This window comes from Ascaphus truei, chromosome 11 (assembly GCF_040206685.1).
Source record: "Ascaphus truei isolate aAscTru1 chromosome 11, aAscTru1.hap1, whole genome shotgun sequence".
Taxonomy (NCBI): domain Eukaryota; kingdom Metazoa; phylum Chordata; class Amphibia; order Anura; family Ascaphidae; genus Ascaphus; species Ascaphus truei.
Genome location: NC_134493.1, coordinates 57640950 through 57658802, shown reverse-complemented (window position 1 = coordinate 57658802; position 17853 = coordinate 57640950). Strand labels below are relative to the sequence as shown.

The window sequence follows — 17853 nt, the reverse complement described above, 5'->3', positions numbered from 1 at the left end:
GCACAAGCGCCCGCGAGCGCACTCTCACCCTGGCCGACGCCTTATTCATGACGATTTTATTTCATTCTTTTCATTCTGTGTATAAGAACGCGTCACTAAACGTGAGACGTGACTGAGTTTTCTGGGCTCCACAAATGTAGGACAAGGCAAAAAGAAAGAAAGTGTAACTATAGTCTATACGCCATCTTTGTTTAACCCCCGCCATATTTGATCTTTGGAGTCACAGAATGTCGCCCTGAATCTGGCTTTGATGCAGCGCCCTGACCTCCTCTCCCCCCCCCCCCCCAGCCTGCGGGATCCCGCTAATATCAGATCGGATAGTAGGAGGTAAGGACGCCACGAGGGGGTCCTGGCCGTGGCAGGTGAGCTTGCAGACGCCGGCGACTGCGCTGTGCGGGGGAAGTTTGATCACAGATACCTGGGTGCTGATCGCTGCGCACTGCTTCGGAACGTAAGCGCACAAACCGCTCTGCCCCCTGTAACAGCCTCTGCTATTCCTGCACCTTACACACACACACACACACACACACACACACACACACACACACACACACACACACACACACACACACACACACACACACACACACACACACACACACACACACACACACACACACACACTCTCCCCTGTAACAGCCTCTGCTATTCCTGCACCTTACACACACACACTCACACACACTCTCCCCTGTAACAGCCTCTGCTATTCCTGCACCTTACACACACACTCACACACACTCTCCCCTGTAACAGCCTCTGCTATTCCTGCACCTTACACACACACTCACACACACTCACACTAACACTGGCCCCTGTAACAGCCTCTGCTATTCCTGCACCTTACACACACACACACACACACACACACACACACACACACACACACACACACACACACACACACACACACACACACTCACACTCACACTGGCCCCTGTAACAGCCTCTGCTATTCCTGCACCTTACACACACACACTCACACTCACACTGGCCCCTGTAACAGCCTCTTCTATTCCTGCACCTTACACACACACACACACTCACACTCACACTGGCCCCTGTAACAGCCTCTGCTATTCCTGCACCTTACACACACACACACACTCACACTCACACTGGCCCCTGTAACAGCCTCTGCTATTCCTGCACCTTACACACACACACACACACACACACACACACACACTCACACTCACACTGGCCCCTGTAACAGCCTCTGCTATTCCTGCACCTTACACACACACACACACACACACACACACACACACACACACACACACACACACACACACACACACACACACACACACACACACACACACACACACACGCCCCTGTAACAGCCTCTGCTATTCCTGCACCTTACACACACACACACACACACACACACACACACACACACACACACACACACACACACGCCCCTGTAACAGCCTCTGCTATTCCTGCACCTTACACACACACACACACACACTACCCCTGTAACAGGCTCTGCTATTCCTGCACCTCACACACACACACACACACACACACACACACTGGCCCCTGTAACAGGCTCTGCTATTCCTGCACCTTACACACACACACACACACACACACACACACACACACACACACACACACACACACACACACACACACACTCACACTCACACTGGCCCCTGTAACAGCCTCTGCTATTCCTGCACCTTACACACACACACACTCACACTCACACTGGCCCCTGTAACAGCCTCTTCTATTCCTGCACACACACACACACACACACACACACACACACACACACACACTCACACGTCACTGCCCCTGTGCTATTCCTGCACCACACGCACACACACACACACACACACACGTCACTGCCCCTGTACTATTCCTGCACCGCACGCACAGGCACACACTTTACTGCCCGCTCTATTATTCCTGCACCACACACACACACATCACTGCCTGTTCTGCTATTCCTGCACCACACATACACACACGTCCCTGCCCGCTCTGCTATTCCTGCACCACGCACACACACACGTCACTGCCCGCTCTGTATTCCTGCACCATACGCACACACGTCACTGCCCGCTCTGCTATTCCTGCACCACACACACACACACACGTCACTGCCCGCTCTGTATTCCTGCACCATACGCACACACGTCACTGCCCACTCTGCTATTCCTGCACCACACACACACACATCACTGCCCGCTCTGCTATTCCTGCACCATACGCACACACATCACTGCCCGCTCTGCTATTCCTGTACCACACACACGTCACTGCCCACTCTGCTATTCCTGCACCACACACACACGTCACTGCCCGCTCTGCTATTCCTGTACCGCGCACACACATCACTGACCACTCTGCTATTCCTGCACCACACACACGTCACTGCCCGCTCTGCTATTCCTGCACCACACACACACGTCACTGCCCGCTCTGCTCTTCCTGTACCGCACACACGTCACTGCCCGCTCTGCTATTCCTGCACCACACACGCACACACATCACTGCCCGCTCTGCTATTCCTGCACCACACACACGTCACTGCCCGCTCTGCTATTCCTGCACCACACACACACATCACTGCCCGCTCTGTCTTTGACTGAGCCACCTGTGCTGAAGTAGGGATATCCTGAACACCTGAACCGTTGGTTAGCTCTTGAAGCCTTGAGTTGGCTACCCTTGGTCTGGCTCTTCGTGAGTAGCACGTGTGGGTACAAGTAGAGCCTACTCACCTTTTGAAATGTAGGAAGAGGATGCAGTGTTGGTCACCTCTAGGCATAGATGGTACAGGCAATGCAGGGATGCAGAGCCTACTTCCAATAACACATAACATGGGCTTGGAAGTGGACACCTCTAGGGATAGGCGACCCATGAGATGGAAACAAGGATACAGGGCTTGTGGCTCTATGTCGAGAACTGGTGGGACGAGATGCAAAGCTTATTGTATAAGGAGTTTGCCAGCCTAGTAATGGCGGGATACAGGGAATTCAACAACTTGGGCTACTGCCCTCTTCTGTACTCAATCTCACTCACCATTTTCCTTTTCTTTCTCCTCACGTCACTGCACGCTTTGCTATTCCTGCACCACACACACACGTCACTGCCCGCTCTGCTATTCCTGCACCACACACACACACGTCACTGCCCGCTCTGCTATTCCTGCACCACACACACACACGTCACTGCCCGCTCTGCTGTTCCTGCACCACACACACACACACGTCACTGCCCGCTCAGCTATTCCTGCACCATACACACACGTCACTGCCCGCTCTGCTATTCCTGCACCACACACACGTCACTGCCCGCTCTGCTGTTCCTGCACCACACACACACACACGTCACTGCCCGCTCTGCTATTCCTGCACCACACACACACACGTCACTGCCCGCTCTGCTATTCCTGCACCACACACACATGTCACTGCCCGCTCTGCTATTCCTGCACCACACACACACGTCACTGCCCGCTCTGCTATTCCTGTTCCGCGCGCACACGCACACACATCACTGCCCGCTCTGCTATTCCTGCACCACACACACACACACACACGTCACTGCCCGCTCTGCTGTTCCTGCACCACACACACACACACGTCACTGCCCGCTCTACTATTCCTGCACCACACACACACGTCACTGCCCGCTCTGCTATTCCTGCACCACACACACGTCACTGCCCGCTCTGCTATTCCTGCACCACACACACGTCACTGCCCGCTCTGCTATTCCTGTACCGCGCGCACACACGTCACTGCCCGCTCTGCTATTCCTGCACCATACGCACACACGTCACTGCCCACTCTGCTATTCCTGCACCACACACACACACACACACACACATCACTGCCCACTCTAATATTCCTGCACCATACGCACACACATCACTGCCCGCTCTGCTATTCCTGCACCACACACACACACACACGTCACTGCCCGCTCTGCTATTCCTGCACCATACGCACACACGTCACTGCCCGCTCTGCTATTCCTGCACCATACGCACACACATCACTGCCCGCTCTGCTATTCCTGCACCACACACACACACATCACTGCCCGCTCTGCTATTCCTGCACCATACGCACACACATCACTGCCCGCTCTGCTATTCCTGCACCACACACACACGTCACTGCCCACTCTGCTATTCCTGCACCACACACACACACGTCACTGCCCACTCTGCTATTCCTGCACCACACACACACACATCACTGCCCGCTCTGTTATTCCTGCACCACACACACACACATCACTGCCTGTTCTGCTATTCCTGCACCACACACACACACATCACTGCCCGCTCTGTTATTCCTGCACCACACACACACACATCACTGCCTGTTCTGCTATTCCTGCACCACACACACACACACACACACGTCACTGCCCGCTTTGCTATTCCTGCACCCCACACACGTCACTGCCCGCTCTGCTATTCCTGCACCATACGCACACACGTCACTGCCCACTCTGCTATTCCTGCACCACACACACACACATCACTGCCCGCTCTGCTATTCCTGCACCATACGCACACACATCACTGCCCGCTTTGCTATTCCTGCACCACACACACGTCACTGCCCATTCTGCTATTTCTGCACCACACACACACACGTCACTGCCCGCTCTGTATTCCTGCACCATACGCACACACGTCACTGCCCGCTCTGCTATTCCTGCACCACACACACACACGTCCCTGCCCGCTCTGCTATTCCTGCACAACACGCACACACACACACACGTCACTGCCCGCTCTGCTATTCCTGTACCACACACACACGTCCCTGCCCGCTCTGCTATTCCTGCACCACACACACACGTCACTGCCCGCTCTGCTGTTCCTGCACCACACACACACACGTCACTGCCCGCTCTGCTATTCCTGCACCACACACACACGTCACTGCCCGCTCTGCTCTTCCTGTACCGCGCGCACACACATCACTGCCCGCTCTGCTATTCCTGCACCACACACACACGTCACTGCCCGCTCTGCTATTCCTGCACCACACACACACACGTCACTGCCCGCTCTGCTATTCCTGCACCACACACACACACGTCACTGCCCGCTCTGCTATTCCTGCACCACGCACACACGTCCCTGCCCGCTCTGCTATTCCTGCACCACACACATGTCACTGCCCGCTCTGCTGTTCCTGCACCACACACACACACACGTCACTGCCCGCTCTGCTGTTCCTGCACCACACACACACACACGTCACTGCCCGCTCTGCTATTCCTGCACCACACACACACACACGTCACTGCCCGCTCTGCTCTTCCTGTACCGCGCGCACACGCACACACGTCACTGCCCGCTCTGCTATTCCTGCACCATACGCACACACGTCACTGCCCGCTCTGCTATTCCTGCACCACACACACGTCACTGCCCGCTCTGCTCTTCCTGTACCGCGCGCACACGCACACACATCACTGCCCACTCTGCTATTCCTGCACCACACACACACGTCACTGCCCGTTCTGCTATTCCTGCACCACACACACGTCACTGCCCGCTCTGCTATTCCTGCACCACACACACACGTCACTGCCCGCTCTGCTATTCCTGCACCACACACACACGTCACTGCCCGCTCTGCTATTCCTGCACCACACACACACGTCACTGCCCGCTCTGCTATTCCTGCACCACACACACACACACACACGTCCCTGCCCGCTCTGCTGCTCTGGCACTGACTTGTATTCTGCTCGCAGGCCTGTGAAGACCTCGGAGTACACCGTATATCTCGGGGCGTATCAGCTATCGGACCTTAAGAGCAGCAACACGACGGTGTCCATGGGGGTGTCTCGGGTCATAGTGCACCCCGACTACATGTATGAGGGATCCAGTGGGGACGTGGCACTGGTGGAGCTGGAAAGACCTGTCACCTTTACCAAGTACATCCTCCCCGTCTGCCTTCCCTCCCAGGCTGTCCAGCTCGTGGCTGGGACTCGCTGCTGGGTGACGGGCTGGGGGGACGTTAAAAGCGGCGGTGAGTTGGTTTCGGTAATGATTGGCATCAGAGACTGGAGGATTAGGAGTCTAAATATGGGCATTCAGCGCCTGACTAGTCTAGGACTAGACCAGAGCATCGACAGAGTCTAGAACAGGAGTGGTCACCTCCCGTCCTCAAGAGCTAACCTAGAGCTCAGGTGTTCAGGCAAACCCTGCTTCAGCACAGGTGGCTCAATCAGTGGCTCAGTCTTTGACTGAGCCACCTGTGCTGAAGTAGGGATATCCTGAACACCTGAACTGTTGGTTAGCTCTTGAAGCCTTGAGTTGGCTACCCTTGGTCTGGCTCTTCGTGAGTAGCACGTGTGGGTACAAGTAGAGCCTACTCACCTTTTGAAATGTAGGAAGAGGATGCAGTGTTGGTCACCTCTAGGCATAGATGGTACAGGCAATGCAGGGATGCAGAGCCTACTTCCAATAACACATAACATGGGCTTGGAAGTGGACACCTCTAGGGATAGGCGACCCATGAGATGGAAACAAGGATACAGGGCTTGTGGCTCTATGTCGAGAACTGGTGGGACGAGATGCAAAGCTTATTGTATAAGGAGTTTGCCAGCCTAGTAATGGCGGGATACAGGGAATTCAACAACTAGGGCTCCTGCCCTCTTCTGTACTCAATCTCACTCACCGTTTACCTTTTCTTTCTCCACCTCCACCTTCCCCAGTGTCCCTCCCAGGCCCTAAGACCCTGCAGGAGGTGGATGTCTTGCTGATCGACAACATGAGCTGTGAGGCCATGTACCAATCAAGCTTGGGTTACGACACCAAAATCCATCTCATCCACGAGGACATGATCTGTGCCGGTTACAAGGAGGGGCTGAGAGACTCCTGCCAGGTACTGTGGGAGGAACCCCCCGTAGTCCTCATATGAACCTCTGCTCCGGACTGTGTAAGGAATCCTATTGACCAGAATATGTCCCCACATCATATCTCTTCCTATGGGAGGTTCTGACACCTTATTTCAATTCGACTTCTCTACATACATATAGGGGTATAGGGTGGAATGGGTGCTCCAACGTCAGTGGAATTTCCAAAATATATGTCCGTAGTAATGAAACAGGACTGATGGACAGAATCAGTAACGGAGTGGGTATACTGAGGAATGTGATATGTGAGTCACCTATTAAACACATACGTCTCCTGAAGGAAACCAACTATAGTACCCTAAGGCACTCTAGTGACACCTCATTGGAGACAAGACAGTGCTATTGCTGGTACTCATCTATAATAATCACAAATAATTAATATTAAACTCTTACCCACTCCATCTGTCGGTGAGATTCCTGCATGGTCCATCCAATAGGCGTGCAAATCTGTAGCTAGTAATCCAGCAAGAGAAAAAAAGAGCAAAACAGTGCACTGCCGGGGAGCCAGGTGGTGTAAATATAAAAGGTCTATTTATTCAGCAACACTCACAAAAACATACCCCCAAGGGGTGAGAAAGTAACTCCTACGCGTTTCGGACCATGGTCACAAGGAGCCGAAACCGGGAAATGTACCAGGCTCCCCTGCTTCACACTCAGTGCCAGTCAGTGTCTTTACTCACTGAGCCGCTCCTTCTCCCAGGTTCCCCTGCTTCACACTCAGTGCCAGTCAGTGTCTTTACTCACTGAGCCGCTCCTTCTCCCAGGTCCCCCTGCTTCACACTCAGTGCCAGTCAGTGTCTTTACTCACTGAGCCGCTCCTTCTCCCAGGTTCCCCTGCTTCACACTCAGTGCCAGTCAGTGTCTTTACTCACTGAGCCGCTCCTTCTCCCAGGTTCCCCTGCTTCACACTCAGTGCCAGTGTCTTTACTCACTGAGCCGCTCCCTCTCCCAGGTTCCCCTGCTTCACACTCAGTGCCAGTCAGTGTCTTTACTCACTGAGCCGCTCCCTCTCCCAGGTTCCCCTGCTTCACACTCAGTGCCAGTCAGTGTCTTTACTCACTGAGCCGCTCCTTCTCCCAGGTTCCCCTGCTTCACACTCAGTGCCAGTCAGTGTCTTTACTCACTGAGCCGCTCCTTCTCCCAGGTTCCCCTGCTTCACACTCAGTGCCAGTCAGTGTCTTTACTCACTGAGCCGCTCCTTCTCCCAGGTTCCCCTGCTTCACACTCAGTGCCAGTCAATGTCTTTACTCACTGAGCCGCTCCTTCTCCCAGGTTCCCCTGCTTCACACTCAGTGCCAGTCAATGTCTTTACTCACTGAGCCACTCCTTCTCCCAGGCTCCCCTGCTTCACACTCAGTGCCAGTCAGTGTCTTTACTCACTGAGCCGCTCCTTCTCCCAGGTTCCCCTGCTTCACACTCAGTGCCAGTCAGTGTCTTTACTCACTGAGCCGCTCCTTCTCCCAGGTTCCCCTGCTTCACACTCAGTGCCAGTGTCTTTACTCACTGAGCCGCTCCCTCTCCCAGGTTCCCCTGCTTCACACTCAGTGCCAGTGTCTTTACTCACTGAGCCGCTCCCTCTCCCAGGTTCCCCTGCTTCACACTCAGTGCCAGTCAGTGTCTTTACTCACTGAGCCGCTCCCTCTCCCAGGTTCCCCTGCTTCACACTCAGTGCCAGTCAGTGTCTTTACTCACTGAGCCGCTCCTTCTCCCAGGTTCCCCTGCTTCACACTCAGTGCCAGTCAGTGTCTTTACTCACTGAGCCGCTCCTTCTCCCAGGTTCCCCTGCTTCACACTCAGTGCCAGTCAGTGTCTTTACTCACTGAGCCGCTCCTTCTCCCAGGTTCCCCTGCTTCACACTCAGTGCCAGTCAATGTCTTTACTCACTGAGCCGCTCCTTCTCCCAGGTTCCCCTGCTTCACACTCAGTGCCAGTCAATGTCTTTACTCGCTGAGCCGCTCCTTCTCCCAGGCTCCCCTGCCTCACACTCAGTGCCAGTCAGTGTATTTACTCACTGAGCCGCTCCTTCTCCCAGGTTCCCCTGCTTCACACTCAGTGCCAGTCAGTGTCTTTACTCACTGAGCCGCTCCTTCTCCCAGGTTCCCCTGCTTCACACTCAGTGCCAGTCAATGTCTTTACTCACTGAGCCGCTCCTTCTCCCAGGCTCTCCTGCTTCACACTCAGTGCCAGTCAGTGTCTTTACTCACTGAGCCGCTCCCTCTCCCAGGCTCCCCTGCTTCACACTCAGTGCCAGTCAGTGTCTTTACTCACTGAGCCGCTCCTTCTCCCAGGCTCCCCTGCTTCACACTCAGTGCCCAGTGTCTTTACTCACTGAGCCGCTCCCTCTCCCAGGTTCCCCTGCTTTACACTCAGTGCCAGTCAGTGTCTTTACTCACTGAGCCGCTCCTTCTCCCAGGCTCCCCTGCTTCACACTCAGTGCCAGTCAGTGTCTTTACTCGCTGAGCCGCTCCTTCTCCCAGGTTCCCCTGCTCCACACTCAGTGCCAGTCAGTGTCTTTACTCACTGAGCCGCTCCTTCTCCCAGGCTCCCCTGCTTCACACTCGGTGCCAGTCAGTGTCTTTACTCACTGAGCCGCTCCTTCTCCCAGGTTCCCCTGCTTCACACTCAGTGCCAGTCAGTGTCTTTACTCACTGAGCCGCTCCCTCTCCCAGGCTCCCCTGCTTCACACTCAGTGCCAGTCAATGTCTTTACTCACTGAGCCGCTCCTTCTCCCAGGCTCTCCTGCTTCACACTCAGTGCCAGTCAGTGTCTTTACTCACTGAGCCGCTCCCTCTCCCAGGCTCCCCTGCTTCACACTCAGTGCCAGTCAGTGTCTTTACTCACTGAGCCGCTCCTTCTCCCAGGCTCCCCTGCTTCACACTCAGTGCCCAGTGTCTTTACTCACTGAGCCCCTCCCTCTCCCAGGTTCCCCTGCTTTACACTCAGTGCCAGTCAGTGTCTTTACTCACTGAGCCGCTCCTTCTCCCAGGCTCCTCTGCTTCACACTCAGTGCCAGTCAGTGTCTTTACTCGCTGAGCCGCTCCTTCTCCCAGGTTCCCCTGCTTCACACTCAGTGCCAGTCAGTGTCTTTACTCACTGAGCCGCTCCTTCTCCCAGGTTCCCCTGCTTCACACTCAGTGCCAGTCAGTGTCTTTACTCACTGAGCCGCTCCCTCTCCCAGGTTCCCCTGCTTTACACTCAGTGCCAGTCAGTGTCTTTACTCACTGAGCCGCTCCTTCTCCCAGGCTCCCCTGCTTCACACTCGGTGCCAGTCAGTGTCTTTACTCACTGAGCCGCTCCTTCTCCCAGGTTCCCCTGCTTCACACTCAGTGCCAGTCAGTGTCTTTACTCACTGAGCCGCTCCCTCTCCCAGGCTCCCCTGCTTCACACTCAGTGCCAGTCAGTGTCTTTACTCACTGAGCCGCTCCTTCTCCCAGGCTCCCCTGCTTCACACTCAGTGCCCAGTGTCTTTACTCACTGAGCCGCTCCCTCTCCCAGGTTCCCCTGCTTTACACTCAGTGCCAGTCAGTGTCTTTACTCACTGAGCCGCTCCTTCTCCCAGGCTCCCCTGCTTCACACTCAGTGCCAGTCAGTGTCTTTACTCACTGAGCCGCTCCCTCTCCCAGGCTCCCCTGCTTCACACTCAGTGCCAGTCAGTGTCTTTACTCACTGAGCCGCTCCCTCTCCCAGGTTCCCCTGCTTTACACTCAGTGCCAGTCAGTGTCTTTACTCACTGAGCCGCTCCCTCTCCCAGGCTCCCCTGCTTCACACTCAGTGCCAGTCAGTGTCTTTACTCACTGAGCCGCTCCTTCTCCCAGGTTCCCCTGCTTCACACTCAGTGCCAGTCAGTGTCTTTACTCACTGAGCCGCTCCTTCTCCCAGGTTCTCCTGCTTCACACTCTCAGTGCCAGTCAGTGTCTTTACTCACTGAGCCGCTCCTTCTCCCAGGTTCCCCTGCTTCACACTCAGTGCCAGTCAGTGTCTGTGCTCACTGAGCCGCTCCCTCTCCCAGGTTCCCCTGCTTTACACTCAGTGCCAGTCAGTGTCTTTACTCACTGAGCCGCTCCTTCTCCCAGGTTCCCATGCTTCACACTCAGTGCCAGTCAGTGTCTTTACTCACTGAGCCGCTCCTTCTCCCAGGTTCTCCTGCTTCACACTCAGTGCCAGTCAGTGTCTTTACTCACTGAGCCGCTCCCTCTCCCAGGTTCTCCTGCTTCACACTCAGTGCCAGTCAGTGTCTGTACTCACTGAGCCGCTCCTTCTCCCAGGCTCCCCTGCTTCACACTCAGTGCCCAGTGTCTTTACTCACTGAGCCGCTGCTTCTCCCAGGTTCCCCTGCTTCACACTCAGTGCCAGTCAGTGTCTTTACTCACTGAGCCGCTCCCTCTCCCAGGTTCCCCTGCTTCACACTCAGTGCCAGTCAGTGTCTTTACTCACTGAGCTTCTCCTTCTCCCAGGTTCCCCTGCTTCACACTCAGTGCCAGTCAGTATCTTTACTCACGGAGCCGCTCCTTCTCCCAGGTTCCCCTGCTTCACACTCAGTGCCAGTCAGTGTCTTTACTCACTGAGCCGCTCCTTCTCCCAGGTTCCCCTGCTTCACATTCAGTGCCAGTCAGTGCCTTTACTCACTGAGCTGCTCCTTCTCCCAGGCTCCCCTGCCTCACACTCAGTGCCAGTCAGTGTCTTTACTCACTGAGCCGCTCCTTCTCCCAGGTTCCCCTGCTTCACACTCAGTGCCAGTCAGTGTCGTTACTCACTGAGCTGCTCCTTCTCCCAGGCTCCCCTGCTTCACACTCAGTGCCAGTCAGTGTCGTTACTCACTGAGCCGCTCCTTCTCCCAGGTTCCCCTGCTTCACACTCAGTGCCAGTCAGTGTCGTTACTCAGTGAGCCGCTCCTTCTCCCAGGTTCCCCTGCCTCACACTCAGTGCCAGTCAGTGTCTTTACTCACTGAGCTGCTCCTTCTTCCAGGCTCCCCTGCTTCACACTCAGTTCCAGTCAGTGTCTTTACTCACTGAGCTGCTCCTTCTCCCAGGTTCCCCTGCTTCACACTCAGTGCCAGTCAGTGTCTTTACTCACTGAGCCGCTGCTTCTCCCAGGTCCCCGTGCTTCACACTCAGTGCTAGTGTCTTTACTCACGGAGCCGCTGCTTCTCCCAGGCTCCCCTGCTTCACACTCAGTGCCAGTCAGTGTCTTTACTCACTGAGCCGCTCCTTCTCCCAGGTTCCCCTGCTTCCCACTCAGTGCCAGTCAGTGTCTTTACTCACTGAGCCGCTCCTTCTCCCAGGTTCCCCTGCTTCACACTCAGTGCCAGTCAGTGTCTTTACTCACTGAGCCGCTCCTTCTCCCAGGTTCCTTTGCTTCACACTCAGTGCCAGTCAATGTCTTTACTCACTGAGCCGCTCCTTCTCCCAGGTTCCCCTGCTTCACACTCAGTGCCAGTCAGTGTCTTTACTCACTGAGCCGCTCCTTCTCCCAGGTTCCCCTGCTTCACACTCAGTGCCAGTCAGTGTCTTTACTCACTGAGCCGCTCCCTCTCCCAGGTTCCCCTGCTTCACACTCAGTGCCAGTCAGTGTCTTTACTCACGGAGCCGCTCCTTCTCCCAGGTTCCCCTGCTTCACACTCAGTGCCAGTCAGTATCTTTACTCACTGAGCCGCTCCTTCTCCCAGGTTCCCCTGCTTCACACTCAGTGCCAGTCAGTGTCTTTACTCACTGAGCCGCTCCTTCTCCCAGGTTCCCCTGCTTCACACTCAGTGCCAGTCAGTGTCTTTACTCACTGAGCCACTCCTTCTCCCAGGTTCCCCTGCTTCACACTCAGTGCCAGTCAGTGTCGTTACTCACTGAGCAGCTCCTTCTCCCAGGTTCCCCTGCTTCACACTCAGTGCCAGTCAGTGTCTTTACTCACTGAGCAGCTCCTTCTCCCAGGTTCCCCTGCTTCACACTCAGTGCCAGTCAGTGTCTTTACTCACTGAGCCGCTCCCTCTCCCAGGATCCCATGCTTCTCACTCAGTGCCAGTCAGTGTCTTTACTCACTGAGCCGCTCCTTCTCCCAGGTTCCCCTGCTTCACACTCAGTGCCAGTCAGTGTCTTTACTCACTGAGCCACTCCTTCTCCCAGGTTCCCCTGCTTCACACTCAGTGCCAGTCAGTGTCGTTACTCACTGAGCAGCTCCTTCTCCCAGGTTCCCCTGCTTCACACTCAGTGCCAGTCAGTGTCTTTACTCACTGAGCAGCTCCTTCTCCCAGGTTCCCCTGCTTCACACTCAGTGCCAGTCAGTGTCTTTACTCACTGAGCCGCTCCCTCTCCCAGGATCCCATGCTTCTCACTCAGTGCCAGTCAGTGTCTTTACTCACTGAGCCGCTCCTTCTCCCAGGTTCCCCTGCTTCACACTCAGTGCCAGTCAGTATCTTTACTCACTGAGCCGCTCCTTCTCCCAGGTTCCCCTGCTTCACACTCAGTGCCAGTCAGTGTCTTTACTCACTGAGCCGCTCCTTCTCCCAGGTTCCCCTGCTTCACACTCAGTGCCAGTCAGTGTCTTTACTCACTGAGCCGCTCCTTCTCCCAGGTTCCCCTGCTTCACACTCAGTGCCAGTCAGTGTCTTTACTCACTGGTGTGGAGAAACTTGTGGGGAGCGCAGGTATCACCATAAACATGTAAGGGAAAGAATAACAAAACAGTGCAATATGTCTAAATGAATACAGCAATCTGAGCAGGAATCATGAATGGGAACTCACATTCTCCCAGTGGTATTACAGCCTGTATTTGGTAATAGATGCAGTGGGTAGATTCAGCAATATGCAGGGGGGTTTGGCTTGTACACACTCCCTGATGTTGGCAGGACGAACCCTCAATGGAAATGGAAATAAAGACAATTCTAGTGCAACACTGTATGTTCACTATGGATATATTGAAAAGGCAATAAGTATTGCACTTACATGATCAACATGTGCTTAGACACATAACAATTGATGCGCAGCATTGGTGTACTCCATCCACCCCCCTCCCGAGGTCGCGTCGTGTCACTTCCGGTTCGGCCCGTCGCGTCACTTCCGGTTTCGTCGGCGAACGCAGAATGGATCCTCACGGGTTCTGGGGCTAGTCTGGCACACTTCTGAACTGCTGCAGGTTCACTCAACGCGTTTCGCTGGCGTGGCAGCTTCGTCAGGAGTCCGATCTGAAGTGTAAGCTTCTTGGTACCTGCGCTCCCCACAAGTTTCTCCACACCATTCTAAATAGGAGAAAACTGGATCTTTTCCTAAGAGGGTTGAGCAGCAAAGTTTGCCAATTTTCTTAATATTTGAGCACTTTATTAAATTATCACAATATTTGAGATTCATATATATATTTTCACCTTCACAAGTAGCGCCTCACATTTTTTGTTTATTCTTTACTCACTGAGCTGCTCCTTCTCCCAGGTTCCCCTGCTTCACACTCAGTGCCAGTCAGTGTCTTTACTCACTGAGCCGCTCCTTCTCCCAGGTTCCCCTGCCTCACACTCAGTGCCAGTCAGTGTCTTTACTCACTGAGCCGCTCCTTCTCCCAGGTTCCCCTGCTTCACACTCAGTGCCAGTCAGTGTCTTTACTCACTGAGCCGCTCCTTCTCCCAGGTTCCCCTGCTTCACACTGAGTGCCAGTCAGTGTCTTTACTCACTGAGCCGCTCCTTCTCCCAGGTTCCCCTGCTTCACACTCAGTGCCAGTCAGTGTCTTTACTCACTGAGCCGCTCCTTCTCCCAGGTTCCCCTGCTTCACACTCAGTGCCAGTCAGTGTCTTTACTCACTGAGCCGCTCCTTCTCCCAGGCTCCCCTGCTTCACACTCAGTGCCAGTCAGTGTCTTTACTCACTGAGCTGCTCCTTCTCCCATTTCCATCGAAATATAACATGCGCAGGGAGCAAAACAGGCGTAGGAGTGGGAGATAGTGACAGAACGCGTGAATTATTATACATATATAGGGCATCATTGGGGAGGCAATTATTATTATCATTTGTGTGTAATGTGCCAACATATTCCGTAGATCGGTACAATGGGGGCACATACAAATACAGATTTCCTCCAGTAACGTTCCGCAGTGCGTGAGCACGTTTGGAGGTAGCGGGTGAAGTGTGTGTGTGTCACGCTGCGCTCACCACAAACAGGACGGAAGACCGCGGGGCTGAGGTGGGGATTGATAGGCACCGACCCACAACCACGCAGTCCTGTCCGGAATGCGTAGTCCTAGTCGTACCGCGTCGTAGGGTTGGAGAGGTCAGGGTAGTCAGGGTACTTGCCGTGTTCCAGGGTTGGAGAGTCCGGGTAGGTAGAGTTTCGTAGCCAAGGTCCTGGGTAATAGAAGGTAGAGTAGTCGAGTAACGAAGCCGGGGTCAAAGTGCTGGAGAGTGTAGAAATCCAAGTAACAGGCAGGGTCAAACAGGTCAGACAAAGTTCAAGACAAAACTAGACAGCAGCGGTGAGCACAATGCATAAACAGGAGTTTATGCTCAGCAATCAAGGACAGGCAGAAGCAGGTATATAAGTGGGAAGGGTCCAATTACCTTGCAGGGGTGTGTACTGATCCACCAATGGTGTCAGAGAGACACTGATCAAAAACAGCTTGCAATTAGGCTTTCCTGATGCTAGGTCTGGTTGCCGGGCAACCCGCGCGCTTGCGCGATGCGCGTCGCGACGTGATGACGTGATGCGGTTTACTCAGCAAGTCTCCGCCTGTGGGAGGCTCCAGCAGCTCCCTCACGTTCTCCTGCTTCCTGGTTGCCGAGCAACCCGTGCGCGTGCGCGATGCGTCTCGCGGAGCTCCGCCATCACGCCGCTGTGCCTGCACTACCCTGGCAGTGCGTGGGCGCATGACTCTGCCCCGTGGTGCTTCCCTGAGTCGGTCTCCACGCGGATCAGAGGCAAGTGTGACAGTATCCCCCCCTTGAGGGGAGACCTCCGGGCGAACCAGAGATGGTCTCTCAGGATGCCTACGGTGGAAGGCAGAGATGAGGCGGTTGGCATGTACCTGATGATGAGGAATCCACTCTCTCTCCTCTGGGCCATAGCCTCTCCAGTGTACAAGATATTGTAATCCTCCTCTGGATATTCTGGAGTTGAGAATGGTCTGAACCTCGTATTCTTGTTGGCCCTCTACCAGTATGGTTTGCGGAGGTTTAGATTGTCCTTTGGAGGATGAGTCTTGATGATAAGGTTTGAGAAGGGATGAGTGAAATACAGAAGGAATCCTCATATTTTTTGGCAGTTCAAGCCGATAGGCTACTGGGTTGATCCTTTTGGTGATGCGGAATGGGCCGATAAAACGTGGTGCCAGTTTGGGTGAAGCTACCTTTAGCCGAATGTTTTTGGTAGATAACCAAACCCTTTGTCCTACAGAGTACCCTGGGACCTCTCTTCGGTGACGATCCGCTTGTCTCTTGTGTAATATACCAGCGTGCTGTAGATTCCGATGGATCTTCTGCCATAGGTCTTGTAAGTGGCGAATCCTGTCCTCTGCGGCCGGGACTCCAGACTTGGAGATGAGGGAAGGAAGTGCCGACGGATGGAAGCCATAGTTGACCATAAATGGTGACTGTCGGGATGATTCGTTCTGTAGATTATTGTGGGAGAATTCTGCCCATGGAAGAAGTTCCGCCCAGTCGTCCTGAGTGTCAGCGATAAAGCACCTCAAAAACTGTTCCAGAGACTGATTGGTGCGTTCCGTCTGTCCATTGGTCTGGGGGTGATATCCTGATGAAAAGTGTAGGGTAACTTCCAGATTTTTACAAAACGCCCTCCAGAACCGGGAGATGAACTGGGATCCTCTATCGGACACTATGACCTGAGGGGACCCATGTAACCTGAAGATCTCCCTGATGAAAACTTCGGATAACATTGGTGCAGTGGGTAAACCCTTCATAGGGATGAAGTGTGCCTGTTTGGAAAATCTATCCACCACCACAAGTATTGTGTCCATGCCTCTAGATTTGGGCAACTCAACGATGAAGTCCATCGATATATGTGTCCATGGACGTACTGGTATGGGTAGTGGTTGAAGGAGACCTGCTGGTCTGTTGTGTGGTGTCTTGCTTCGAGCACAAGTAGCGCACGTGGCTACGAAGGCTTGTATGTCTCTCCGCATGTAGGGCCACCAGAATGTGCGTTCGATGAACTCAGTAGTTCTTTTGGTGCCAGGATGGCCTGCAGTCTTGGATGAATGTCCCCACTCCATGACTCTCCTCTGGAATTTACGGGGAGTGAACAACCGGTCCTCCGGAACGTTGAGTCCTGCCGGGATGTTGTTCTGAGCCTTAGTAATGTCCGTTAAGGCACTAAAAGTATTTGCAGCCAAAATACAAGTGGAAGGGAGAATGGTCTCCTGTTGATCCACCTTGTTATCCTCTACCAGGAACTGTCGTGACAAGGCGTCGGTTTTAATGTTTTTAGAACCAGGGATGTAGGAAATGAGGAAGTTAAAGCGAGTAAAGAATAAGGACCATCTTGCCTGGCGAGATCCTAGTCGCCGTGCTCCCTCAATGTACAGAAGATTCTTATGGTCCGTAAGTATAGTGACTGGCGACTCTGTGCCTTCCAGTAAGTGCCTCCACTCTTCCAAAGCCAGCTTGATAGCGAGGAGCTCCCGGTTACCTACATCGTAATTCCTTTGGGCGGAGGAAAACTTCTTTGAAAAATATGCACAAGGATGAAGTGGAGCTTGAGGATTCTTTCTCTGTGAAAGTATAGCACCTGCTCCTACATCGGAGGCGTCGACCTCCAAAAAAAAAGGTAATGAAGGATCTGGATGGGTTAAGATGGGTGCTGAGGCGAATGCCGTCTTTATTCTCTCGAAAGCCTGGAGGGCCTTCTCAGTCCACTTAGTAGGATCAGCTCCCTTCTGTGTGAGTGCCGTGATGGGTGCTACTACCGATGAGAATCCCTGAATGAACCTCCGGTAGTAGTTAGCAAAACCGAGGAACCTT

At 54.0% G+C, this 17853-nt stretch overlaps 1 protein-coding gene across 1 annotated transcript in view; it reads left to right on the top strand.

The window, feature by feature from the left end:
- Window positions 1-17853, top strand: part of LOC142462893 (serine protease 27-like) — a 28166-nt gene that overhangs the window by 4836 nt on the left and 5477 nt on the right. Inside the window, exons 2-4 of the mRNA XM_075565108.1 lie at window positions 289-451; window positions 5743-6020; window positions 6709-6878. Of these exons, the coding sequence (XP_075421223.1) occupies window positions 289-451; window positions 5743-6020; window positions 6709-6878 (611 nt within the window). The remainder of the gene's footprint in view (window positions 1-288; window positions 452-5742; window positions 6021-6708; window positions 6879-17853) is intronic.